This window comes from Trachymyrmex cornetzi, unplaced genomic scaffold, assembly GCF_001594075.2.
Source record: "Trachymyrmex cornetzi isolate Tcor2-1 unplaced genomic scaffold, Tcor1.1 scaffold302, whole genome shotgun sequence".
Lineage (NCBI taxonomy): Eukaryota > Metazoa > Arthropoda > Insecta > Hymenoptera > Formicidae > Trachymyrmex > Trachymyrmex cornetzi.
The window spans coordinates 565,872-579,671 of NW_017297714.1; the positions used below are offsets into that span (position 1 = coordinate 565,872).

The 13,800-nt window shown below is 32.8% G+C and overlaps 1 protein-coding gene across 2 annotated transcripts in view; it reads right to left on the minus strand.

Moving 5' to 3' along the window:
- Positions 1–6,705: 6,705 nt before the first annotated feature.
- The window catches only part of LOC108762502 (venom acid phosphatase Acph-1), a 9,021-nt gene continuing 1,926 nt past the window's right edge, over positions 6,706–13,800 (minus strand). The window contains exons 3-8 of one of the 2 annotated variants that reach the window (XM_018509533.1): positions 12,925–13,190; positions 11,415–11,568; positions 11,221–11,344; positions 8,759–8,970; positions 7,177–7,391; positions 6,706–7,059 (exon numbers count right to left, since the gene is read on the minus strand). In XM_018509533.1, the coding sequence (XP_018365035.1) occupies position 7,059; positions 7,177–7,391; positions 8,759–8,970; positions 11,221–11,344; positions 11,415–11,568; positions 12,925–13,190 (972 nt within the window). In that variant the 3' untranslated portion in view covers positions 6,706–7,058. Of the gene's footprint in view, positions 7,392–8,758; positions 8,971–11,220; positions 11,345–11,414; positions 11,569–12,924; positions 13,191–13,800 lie in introns of both variants that reach the window. The other variant, XM_018509532.1, reaches the window with a different exon arrangement.

A 13,800-nucleotide genomic window follows, 5' to 3' on the forward strand; every position in this document is an offset into this window, starting at 1 on the left:
AATTTTGAAAATTTTACACTGCAAAACATATCTTCTCTATATATAAAAGACACTCATATTTTATAGCGGAAAATACAGTGTTAAAATGGATTTTTTAAATATTTGTTTTATTTAAGCAATACTGGTATAATTCTTATGAAATTTTATTTATGTATATTAAAACCCTTTCTATAAGGATTGGTATAATGATTATTATTACAACAGACAGACATTGAAGATTATGATTATTGGTTATGGTTTCAGTCGTGTATATTTAAAGCGGATAAAAATAACATAACTATAGCAACTTATAATACAGCGGCGCCGATAGTATAATGTTCTTTGTAACATGTTGAGCGCGTGTTTTTGTATAATCGTGATAAAAAAATATTGTATATCATTAAACTCTATAGAACAAAAGGATTCTTAATGCAAGAAAAAATGCTCTTAAAGTAATCTAATCGGGAGACAGATATCTGTAACAGATCATGTACTCTCTGTCTCACATAGCATGTTGGAGAGCCACAGAACACACAATTTATTAGAGCATTCATTTACTTTAACGGCGATTCTTCTTCTAGTATATTATAGAGTTTAATGCTGCATATTAGGTGTGTTAAATGTATGTATATGTTTGCATGTATGTATGTCCCTACCGTTCATTTCGAAAAACAATCGTAGAGAAGTTTTCAAGGAAAATTTTAAAGAGAGAATATAAAGCTGTGAATTTGTTTTTTAGTTTCGTTTCTATATTTTGTTTCCAAATTAGTACATAAAATTGAAAATTGATGGTTTTAAAAAAATATGGTGCGATGATTTTTTGCAATACTCTCGAATTTCTTATGTAAAAACTTATTTTTACAAAGGGTTTTTTTTCTTTGAAATTAAAGAATTGACTGAAAAAAGAAAAAATCTTTTTATTCTCAAATATAAATGCTTTCAAAAATTTTTAAAGATTTTTTTTCTGATTTAACTTTTCGTGATAAATTTCGAGATAAAAAAACCGCAACTGTTCCTGAACTTATAAATAATAGGGATGTGCAATTTTCAAAATTGTGCATCGTGCTTGCGATTTTCTTTAAAAATTGCAGTGTACGCGATATATCGTATCACGATTTTTATATGTGTATATTGTACATTTGTTTAAAATTAAATATTACTTTCTAATCATATAATATTAACAGGAGTTGACATATAATCATCTATTATTTTAGGAATATTATTTAACAAAGCTAATAAGATCCCAAATAGAATAAAAACGTTAAAAAACTGTTGAAAGAACATCAGTAACGGTTACAAGTAAACGTTTTTAATACGTTATAAGTGTCCGTGTAGGAAACATTAGAAATAACAATCAATTAAACGTTTATGAAACCAGTATAAAAACTATTTTAAAACATTTTTTTTACTGCAACAGAACCATTTTAAAACGTTTACACTGAGAGAAAGGATTTTGTTAATTTAGCAAGCCACCAGTACCTTTAACCGGTGATCGGCAAATATATGACAACAAATTATGTTGTTGTGATTGCTGCTAGTCTGCTATATCAATCAATTATTAGTAACAGAAACAAACTATATAGAATCTAACCTATCTTTTGGATAGATTTTAGCTCGTTTATATAGAATTCGTAGATGATCGTGGAGTCTTAGGAAACCAATCAAGCATAGTCAAATATAGGGAGAATACTTGACTAGAATTAGTCAATTTCTTACAATTTGAGACCCTGCAATCGTCTACGACTTTTATATATATATGAGCCTCTTATTTGCTAGTGATACTATTGATTATTTATAACATTGACGAATTAATTGGCAATCGTAATAAATCGATCATTTTTTAAACAAATATCACATTTGCTTTCCCTTGATTTATTCCTATAACAAAATCATTTCTCTCAGTGTATCAACAAATTTATCTAGCATTTTTACAACATCTATATAACGCGATTTTATAATAGGTCCTGGACGTCCGTTCACTGAAAAAAATGCACGTAATTTTACATGGAAGTTATATGTATATGACCGGAAAATTATCTAAAAATAATTGGAAATTTTCATGTAAACAGCTCGTGAAGGAACGATTAGAAAAGTTCTGATTGGTACCTATGTGAACCTGGCACCCGATTTAAAAAAAGTAACATATTTTAATAGGCATTAAATTAAACTCGGTTTGTACCCGTTTGTACCATCTTCCTTTTTATTTGTATCTCAAGGGTTTCGAAATTATAAAAGGTTAAAAAAATGCCAGCACCCCACTTTGAGATATTTGAAATCTCTAAACGGGTGCTGTTTCGAGATCGTTTGTACCCGTTTGTATCACCATTGGTTTCGTTTGTACTCTTAAGGGGGTGATTGACCGAATTTTTAAAACAGGGGTGAGAGCCAACTTCGCTATTCTTTAAGATATTTTAAATCTGTAAACGGGTACTGTTTCGGGATCGTTCGTACCCGTTTGTGCCACCATCGGTTTTGTTTGTATTTTTAAAGAATTCATTGTACCTTACCTTTAAAACAGGGGTAAGAGCCAAGTTCGCCATTAAGGGTATAAATGAAATCGATGATAGTATAAACGAGTACAAATGATCCCGAAACAGCACCCGTTTAGAGATTTCAAATATCTTAAAGTGGGGTGGTGGCATTTTTTTAACCCTTTATATTTTTGAAACCCTTAGGTACAAACGAAAAGAAAGATAGTACAAACGGGTATAAACCGAGTTTAATTTAATGCCTAGACATTAAAAAAAATTATTTTCTTTAAGTCGAGTGTCAGATTCACATAAGTCTGATTGATCTCTCTCAAAAAGACGAATATTATAATTAGAGCGCATAGCTGCAAATACAGGGTATACTAAAAGGCCATTACCATATTTCATTTATGCGTTTCTGCTGTACGACAAATTTTTCAAACCTCTTGATTGGCTATGAGATAGAAAGATCCGAGGATCTCTCTGTCTTCATTTGTCGCACGACAAAAATGCACAAATGAAATAGCGGCCATAGAGTACCTCAAGTAAGAGCTAGTATACGGACAGAGCGTGAATGAGGCAAAACCAGAAATGAGTTTATGCAGTAATCTGCTACACAGCCAGACATTGTAACTTGACAAATTCATGTCTTCGTTTCATTAAAATGATATATATTAGGTGTACAACTTTGCTTCCGCCGTTTTTTTCCGAAATTCGAGGCTTTATTGCAAAAAACTGGTTATACATTTATGATTGTCCATCGCTGGCCACTACTTTCTCCAATCTTTCGGGCAGCGTACGAATTCCGTGTCGAAAAAACTGGTCATCTTTTGAGGCGATTCACAAATCGATCCAATTTTTTACTTTTTCATAAGACCGGAAGTGCTGATCAGCCAGGCCGTGTGCCATTGATCGAAACAAGTGATAGTCAGAGGGAGTAACGTCTGGAGAATACTGTGGGTGGGGTAGGACTTCCCATTTCAACGTTTCCAAGTATGTCTTGACCACTTTCGCAACATGGGGTCGAGCATTGTCATACTACAAAATCACTTTATCGTGTCTCTCGTTGTATTGCGACCGTTTGTCTTTCAATGCTCGGCTCAAACGCATCAATTGCGTTCGATACCGATCGCCTGTAATTGTTTCAGTCGGTTTTAACAGCTCATAATACACTACGCCGAGCTGGTCTCACCAAATACAGAGCATGACCTTTGTCGCCGTGAATATTCGGTTTGGCCGTCGACGTGGAAGCATGGCCGGGAACTCCTCATGATTTTCTGCGCTTGGGGTTATCGTAATGAACCTATTTTTCGTCCCCAGTCACAATGCGATGCAGAAATCCCTTCCGTCTTTGCCTTTCAAGCAGCTGTTGTATAAGCAAACAAACGCCGTTCAACATCTTTCAGCTTCAACTCGTACGGCACCCAATTTCCTTGCTTCTGAATAATTCCCATGGCTTTAAGGCGGTTTGAAATGGCTTGTTGAGTCACTCCCAATGATCGTCCCAATTCTTCTTGATTTCGATACGAGTCTTGATCAAGCAATGCCTCCAATTCTGCATCTTCGAAAACCTCTTCTCTCTTCCACCGCTATGCCGGTCTTCGACGTCAAAATCACCTTTCTTGAAACGTTGAAAGCACTCACGACACGTTCTTTCACTAATAGCGGCCTCATCATAAGTATTTAAGAGCATTCGATGAGTTTCAGCCGCAGATTTCTTCATATTGAAGTAGAAAATTAAAACCTCCCGCAAATGACGAGAATTTGGTTCGTAAACTGACATTTTCAATCGAGAATAACTTTATGATGCAGACACAAATCGATTAATGTTTCTATGGGGTTATGTTGACAGATGCCTAAGGGTGCGTTCCGTTTCTCGCATGATGCGCATAATGCGATATTATATAATGAGATATTATATATCGTTTATCCTTATTGCTCACCAAACGTTAAACAAGGACAATGGATGCATCATGCACATCATGCGCGATACGGAACGCACCATAAGTTTATTGTATGACGTCTATGATCTATTTATTTCTACCACCACTTACCGCTAAAGCCATCTATAAGAAAACGGCGGAAGCAAAGTTATACATCTAATAGTTCAATGCGATCCTTCACCACTTACTTATTCTTTTCATTTATATTTTATCTTAAAAAACAACGATTTTGAAACATTTATACAATGTTATTTAACCGGTTCCTAAAAAACGTTTTTAAAATAACTTTAAGGAGATGCTAGAGTGACGGTCGAACTTAATCAAGGTCGATAGTACAGACTTTTTTAAATTCCAAATTCGATTATAGTGACATCTTTCAATCATTTCTTATACTTATTATATATCGTTGTGTCCCACTCAAACGCATTCATCTGTCCTTATCTAACATATTGCAACGCCATCTCTTAGAAAGAGATCAACTAAAATACTGCTCGGTTTCATGGCTTCACGTCAATTTCACTCGTAATATACAAACGAAATTTTCGGCGACTCTTTTCTCTTATACCAAAGCCCCTACCTCATTTCTAAAAGTATAGGATTGTTCTTCAAAGTTTTCTGTAGGTTGCTGGCTACTTATTTTAAACGGGTAAAATCCGAAACTCTTATATGCAGCACATATTGTGACGAGTTGACTGCAGGAGCCGATGATAAAACTACAATTTTTTTAATTTTCTTTCATTTTTCGCATTAAATTGTAGCTGGCAGCCTGTGTTGTTGTCGATACTTTAATTGTAGAGAAGGACTTTTCAATCCATAAACACAATTAAGAGAAAAGAGTCTTTAAAAATTAATGGTAAAACAGGACACTCCAGCATCCCCTTAAACGGTTTTAAAACAAAAATAGCCATTCCTAAATTTTTTATAAATGTTTTTGTTCTATTTGGGATATAACAAATAAGCAGTAAGCGAATTGGCCAATAATAGAAAAAATGTAAGCTAATAACTTCACGTTATCTACTGTAATTGGTCGCTTCGCTTACGACTTTACTGCCTTATGTGATATTCAAACAGATAATATAATGTGCTTTTCGTCTACAGTAGGAGTAATATTGCATTAGTAAGCAGTAAGTTGTAAGAAATTAACCAGTCGTAATCAATTATTCTCCTCATACTCTGATTGGTCAATTTCTTTTAGCTTGTACAATTTACACCATATTACTCCCATTATAGACAACCCTTTAGATGTAAGGAACCAGTAGACATTAACGACAGCAGAATAAAATTGTAATAAAAACGCTGTTATTATAATGTAATATTTGTACAGATAATTCTTTTACGAAAGCTAAAGCTAGTGGACATTAACAATAAGCCAAATTTAGGGGCCTATTCTGTAATTAACGACTGTAACTGCGGTAACATTGCGTAGGTTTTGTATATGGTAAAAAAGCTACGCAATGACATTGTAAAGCTACAATTACAGTCGTTAAGAGTTACAGAATAATCCCCTAAATTACTGTTTGTCTTCTAAACGCAGCCTTTGTTTTCCCGGTAGCGAGCGGTAGTAGCGCAATTATTCAGATTCTAACCAATAACATTAAATTAACAAATAAGTTTAAAATGTGTACAAATAATTCAAATTAGATACTAAAGGAAATGTAACTAAGTTAAATTACAGTTACAACTATAAAAAAGGAACGAAGTTAAAGTTACTGAAAAATAGTAACTCTAATGGTACTTTCCACTGAGCGCGTCACGCGTCGCGTCAAGAGAGAGAAAGAGATAAGATTATATAAATACACAACCCCTCTCTTTCTCTCCTTTGACGACGCGACGCGTGACGCGCTCAGTGGAAACGTATCATAAGGCTCAATTTTTCATTAGCTGATTAATTTATGGTTAAACTCAACCTGATGTTCCACCCAATAGACTTCACTCATGACATTATTATAGAAATCAATTAGATAAAATAGCCAATCGTAGCCAATTAGATAAAATATCAACTATTAAGTTTAATCATAAGATAATCAGAAAATGAAAAACCGAGCCTAATTGTAATTTAGTTACAAGTAACTATAGTACTTTCCAATTCTGTGTATTATACATATGTATTTATAATACATGAGCATTAAATATTGTTTTCCAGATGAGGTCTAATTGATTTTTTCATATGTATCCAGAAGAAAATAAAAAATTTACTACATTTTTTATTTATGAAATATATTACCACAAGGTGACATATATATGTAAAATTCCTCTTTAATATCATATTTATTTAAGTGGAAAAAAATTACTTTTTTTATTATGATTTAGGAATTTAGAGTGAACATGTTTTACTGTATACATTCTTGATGATACCTCTATGAGTGAGAGATGTCTATTTCCAAATGAATACGATATCGACTACTATGAAATTGATATACCGATAGCTATTTACATATATACAGTGGTCCGTGTATAACGCGACAGTGTAACAATGCGTGCGGTAAAATGCATTAACGCGGTAACCGCAGCATATGCAGCGAAACGCACAGCCACAACCTCGTTGGGCTTCCCGAACGTTCTCATAGTTTGGCAAAGTATTTTCGATATCGGTCAGAACGTGTACTGCGTCGATTTTTGCAACTATTTCCTTTTAACTTAAGACCATGTAGCTATGCTCTTATCTTTTTCTGCAAAAAAATACAACAAAAAAAAGAATAAATATCTAGAATTCTGACTGTATTGATAAAAGTCACTTTTGCACGAATTTTGATGTAAATGCGAAGAGAACGGCGAGAAAGATGTACCACGAAGTTTTGTCGTAAGCGATACATGCTGCTGACGATCGATGATGTGCGTTTTTTTTAAGGTCCTCTGTTTTATCCCGACGACAGTAATACTCATCATCACTCGGCAGAACGTCCTTCACAATTCTGAGGAAGTCCTCAAAGGGACATATCTCTGTGCAGTCTGGGATTGTCTGTACTTTTAATTGTTCCGTAACGCCAGACCATAATAAAACCTGTGGAGAGGTTCACGAAAAATAAATCTTTAATATCAAGCGCTTGATTCTAGAATTGAAAAAAGATGAGTAAATTGGTTAAAAAATTTATATTGCGAAACCGAGTCTAAGAAGAATGTTTTAAAAATTATGTTGAGATATTGAACAGTAACAATTCGGACAGTTATTATGTGCATCAAATGGAGACTACTTCTCGTAAGATATAAAAATAAATATGATATAGTTATATTAGAATAGAAAATGAATTAAGTCTTTTCTTGAATTGCATTTCGTGGAAAGTAGATTTGTTATTAATTGTTTACAGAAAATTTACTACTATAAAAATTAATATAATTTCTAGACTTAAGATAATTTGAGGGAAGATGCCACAAGGGGGAAGACGCTACTTTGTTTATAATTTTTTTATAGAACATGCATTGGCCATACTGACTGTGCACAAGCGTGTGATAAACAGTTGCGCAGTTTTCGGCAGAGATGAGCATGTTCATGCCAAAGTTGATTGGTAAAGATTATACGAAATACGAAAAAGTAGGTCGTGAAACATGCTCTTTGTAATATTTGGTATACTATAATTAGCTGAGGTCTGTATTTCGATGTTTACTGTAAAACCGGAAAAATGATATACGGTTTTAATCAGTGTTCCCTGGAGGTTATATGGATGAATTATAATTTGTAATATATGGATATTTGTATTATAATTTGTATTATATGGATAAATTATAATTTGTAATATTCTTATATGCGTAAAAGCTGCAATTGAATATTCCTCTTACACTTGGGGATAAGATGACAGTAAATTTGAAACACTATTTTTCCTGCTTGAAACCGTTATTAAAACGATTTTATATATGAATTAAAATTTTGGATGCTTTATATAATTCGAAATATTTTAAGTTAATGAAATGCTGTTTAAACAAATATAAGTATGTCCAACTTACTTCCTGGATTACTCTGTTTCATATTTTGTCAATTTATGTTTTATTATATCTTTATGTGTTCTTATAGCTTAAATCCTTGATTATGAACTATAAATAAGTAAAATATACAAGTTTATATTGCATCACATTATTTAATTGTTTGTGACATCTTTTCCCATACGAGGTGGCATCTTATCCGTATATATAGGGGGAAGATGCCACTTTTGCAGGGTATGACATATTAATTTTTTTTAATAATACGGAACATCAAAAGTTTAATTTCTTGATCTGTATGAATAAAGAAAGGTTACTAGAATATAGACAATATTTTTTCGTTCATTAATTCAATAACATTAAGAATAATGTTATTCTATTCAAGAATAAAGCTTAAGTGTGGCGTCTTCCCTCCAATAACCTTATTTGTTGCATGAGATATTTGTATTAACGTACCCGGATGTAGTAAATTCCCTTCTTGTCTCGGAGAGTTTCTAAAATGATCGTAGCACCATAAGGTGGTACTGTTGGTTCATTTGTACCTAAAGTGTAGGCAAGAGCAGCTACATTAAATTCGTGGCCACCAAACAGAAAAGCTTTTCTATCACGTGGCGATTTTCCTGCTTGGTGCTCTCGAATATCATCCACTATTTTACGAAGCAGCATGCCTTTTCATATAAACACCAGTTACAATTAAAAATTTTGAGATTTATTTTTAAATAATAAAATTAAAAAAAATGTAAGATGTCCCTGAAATAAATTTCAAAATCTCAGTGATATATTCTATTTATCTTGAAGATGAAGAAAGTATAGTCGCATAGTTGTAAATCTGGAAAAACACATTATTTCTAAATTACAAATGCTTTCTGCCTGTGGCGAAATTTTATACAAGAATATCTAACAAATTCATGGATATTTGATCTTAAAATGAACATAGTTCTTTCTTTAAATTTTAAACGAGCTGTTGGAAATAACTTCCTTGTGCAATAAAATTAAATATTAAGTTGTATATAGTTTTGTAACATACATATATAATACGTTATTTATTAAAAATATCCTCAGGACGTCCTGTGGAGATATGCATGTCCATAAAATGTCCAGGATATCCTGGGACATATTCAGGATAATCCTGAGGACGTCTTGTGCTGTTAGGGTTGTTAATTTGAAACTTGTTCAATAGAAATATTTATAAGATAATTTTAATGTTTCGAATAGATTATAACATCAAATCTGCTAATCTGATGGTGATTTTTTCTTTGACATGAAGGGATTGATATTTTAAATTTGCTTTGCTGAAGATGGTTCCAAAGTGAACTGAAACGTACTGTTTTTGGAATAAAGAATCTATTTTTGGATTAAAGAATTAAGATTGCGTATTAATTACCACGCTGACTCTCATTCGCCCTGGTTTTGGAGTTTTTTGTTGTTGTTTATGAACAAACTTCAGGAGCGGTTCAGGCCTTCCTATTTCTCCTGTAATCGCCAATATCTTCATGGAGCATTTTGAGAAAGAAGCCCTCAGAAAAATACCCAAAAAACTAGAAGTTTGGTTCCGTTATGTAGACGACACATTCGTGACATGGAGACACGGCAGAGCCAAACTCCGTAAATTCCTTATTTTCCTCAACAATCAACATCCAAATATCCACTTCACTATAGACACAGAGGAAAACGGAAAACTCCCCTTCTTAAATTTTCTTGTCTCTAAGAAAGCTGACGGTACCTTAGGCCATCAAGTGTACAGAAAACCAACGCACACAGATAGGTGCCGAGTCGCACCACCACTCAACTCAAAAACAGCAATCAACTTACTTATATATAGAGCTTTCACCATCTCTGACAAAGAACATATACAGATAGAACTCAACCACCTAAAACTAACCTTACAGAAAAACGGACACGACAAAAAAGACATAACCAAAATAATCAATAAACATGCAAACAAGAAAATAGTCTCTGACACATACCTGGTAACCAGACGAAAGGATTCTATCCATTCTCCCATAGGTATGTCAAAGGAACAACAGATCGGATTGGCAGGATATTAAACAATCACGATATCCGAACTATCTTCAAACCAAAAAGATAGAACAAATCTTAAGAATTCCTAAAGATCAAAGACCTCCACTCAGCTCCGCAGGAGTATACAAAATACCTTGTTCCTGCGGGCAAGTATACATTAGAGAAACCGGGGGAATGGTCGACCTACGGATAAAAGAACACCTACTTGGTATCAGGCTAAAACACGCCACGCAGTCGGCATTATCAGAACACAACATCGAAACAGGATATCAAATACTGTTTGACAAGACGACTACAATAACCAACATTACATCATACTTTCCAAGAAAGTATAAAGAAGCCATAGAGATACAAAAACACCCTAACAATCTAAATAGAGATAATTGCTACAACATAAATAAAATATAGAAGACCATTCTCCCGGTTATTAAAGACCGATTCCACTACCTCCCCCCCCTTAATTTTCTTCTTCGCCCTCTCCCCCTCCCCACTACCATTTCAACAAGCAGCGTAATATAAAAGGAACGGCCTAGAGGAATAGCTCAGTATCAGCCTGCTCCTCGCCCTGATGAAGTGGATTGATTCATGAAACGTTGGCATTCCAAGAATGGATCTGGATACGGAGAAAATCCACGAAACATATAAACTTTATAATCAATACAATCATTTGATTTTCAGATATGACGTATGACTTTCATTGTATCACAAAGCTACAATTAGTTTTAAGCTTGATCTTTTATTATCAGTGATGCGATAATCCCGGATCTTTTGACTTCCTCACTTTCCTGGAGATTTCTTAATGCGTTTGCTTACATCTCCTTAAGATAAATAAAATTCACTATTAGAGTTTGCTGATTTATTTCAAGGACATTCTGCAATAATAACACAGTACCAACCTCCGTTTAATTTTTTTAAAGTTTTTGTATATGATCGAAGTTTGAAGTCTAACTCTATCAACTCTATCATCGGACTCGGGAAAACATTTTGAGTCCACTTTGGCAGTGTCAAATTTTGGGCACTCTAGAAATGATTATATGATAAAAAATTCAGATAAATTTATAAATTTATTACTATCGGAATAATTGCTTACCTCCTCTTTTAGTAGATTATATAAGTGACCAACTGCTTCCGTAGTATTGATTAGTTTACCACTGTGATCCGTCAAGTAATCCATTACATTCTTGTAATTATTAATCATCTCTTTCGCATCTAGTTGAAGAAACCGTTGATATTCTTCCATGTATCTAAAAAATAAAAAGAAAAAATATTAAATAAAAAAAGTAATGATACGCCTTTAAAATTTAACGATAGTCATCTTTTCGTTTTGAAGATTCCAGTAGCTGTTTTACAAAATTTTGTATTTTTGTAACTGATTGCAATTGAAACTTTTTAAGGAATTATAGGAGTTTTCTCACGTTTTCAGATCAACCGTCGATCTACTTTTGCAAGTATGATACGACAATTTTGTAATCGAGACTTTCAGTCATGCAATTGCAATTGGTCATCCATCATATTTCGAGACATATTTGTTAATTGATATCAACGGAGATTTCTACTGATTGAACGTTATTGGAATATTATTGTTTTATAATCAAAAGAAAGAAGTAACAAAGTTTATATATGTATAAGAAAATATTTTTAATTATCGGTTTTATAAATTAATTTATGTTTGATTTTTTGATTGGATGTTTTACTGGTTATTTATTTCTCTACTTTAATGATCGTTTCTTTGCGATTGAAATTTATTATTATTTATATTTTATTAATATTTAAATTGACTTAGTGATAGATTTGTTCGTATATTGTATTTGATGTATAAGATTTATTAAACATTAGCAACTTTGGCTCGTAGCCCCTTTTTTAATTTTAATTTTTATTTCCAACAAAGTATCTTTTAAGACAGTAATATGAATACACAACTAGGAAATGAAAACCTTAAATGGTCATTCTGCGTCTTTAGTGCGTCGTCGTGAATTTTTATACATATCCAATCTTGTAAACTGCGCGTGAAATTTAATTTTCAATCTTGAAACATAATCATAAACTAAACTAAAGTAATAATATCACAAATTAAATTGACAAGCAACATAATAAGATTGACGCTCAAGGCATCTTAGAAGAATATTAATAATCTTATACTAATAAGCTTCTTTAAAATCTGTAAATAGTTTTAATTTCTAGTTACGTTTATGATTGCATTTCAAGATTAAAAATTAAATTTAGTATGCAGTTTGCTGGATTGGATATGTATAAAAATTCACACCGAATTATTTAAACACTAAGACTTCAGCATGACAGTTTGAGGCTAAAAATGAAACAATTAGAAATGCTAGATTAAAATATTAGAATTTTCTGTATAAAACATTATGCACCTGCACAGAAGAGCATACAAAAATAGTTAAATTTATTCTCTCTATTTTTCGAGTTATTTTTATTTTAGATTATATTAAAGCTAAAATAGTTGAAAACAAGACGAAAAAGGGAAACAATTATATTTTAAGCGTTCGTGAAAAAAAGATTGAAAAAAGATAAAGGAAAGAGATTTGATCGTCAATCCTGTTATCAGGTCCTTGTGACCAATTCTCTGTAAAGTTACTTACCGATAGCAGTAATGCGGAAACAAGAGGTTGTCAGTCTTGTATGGCACGAAGAACGTCCATGTCGGAATCCAGGGCAAGTGCGGATTCCAGGTTTGCTTCTCGGAGGGCGGGAATAATCCTGCCAGAACTAACTGGAGAGACAGCTGAGTTCGCGGGACTTCGCTAGATCGGGCATAGATCTTGGACGGCCAATAATCCAGTCCAAAATATTGATCGTATCTCTCGCGCAACATTGTCCCGATTTTGTATTCTCGCATTTTGCCTTGCTAATTGCATGAGAAAAAGTATCGAATTAGATAGGTTTCGAAGAGCCGGAAAATTTCACAGATTTTTTTAAACCGAACTATTTTCTCAACTTTAATCGAAAATAACAAATATTTAACAAAGGTAGGGAATTGATTTCTCATTTACGGAAGTTATTAAGTTATTCGTTTTAGAGATTTTGGAAAACACTTGGAGATAACACTTATACTTACGCTTATACCATGTTGCATAAAAATGGAGACAAGAGTAAGAGACAAAAGAGAGATAACAAGAATGTGATAAATAAAAATTCAATGGTAGCGTTGTAATCTAATTTGCTTCAAGAGTAACTGTTCCTATTATTGTGTCTGTCTCTATTAGGATGTCTTTGTATTTAAATAAGCCATAAAAAAAACTAGCACTAATGAATAAGAAAAGGTATTTTTTTATTAAATTAAATTATTTAATTTATTAAATTATTTAATTAAATTAATAAACTAAAGAACATATTCTATTGTATATATACAGGGTGACCCATTTTAACTTAGATAGCCAAATAACTCGAAACATCGCGATTAAATAAAAAAATGTTTAAAACAAAAATTGTTGGATATGAAGGGGCTGATTGAACTA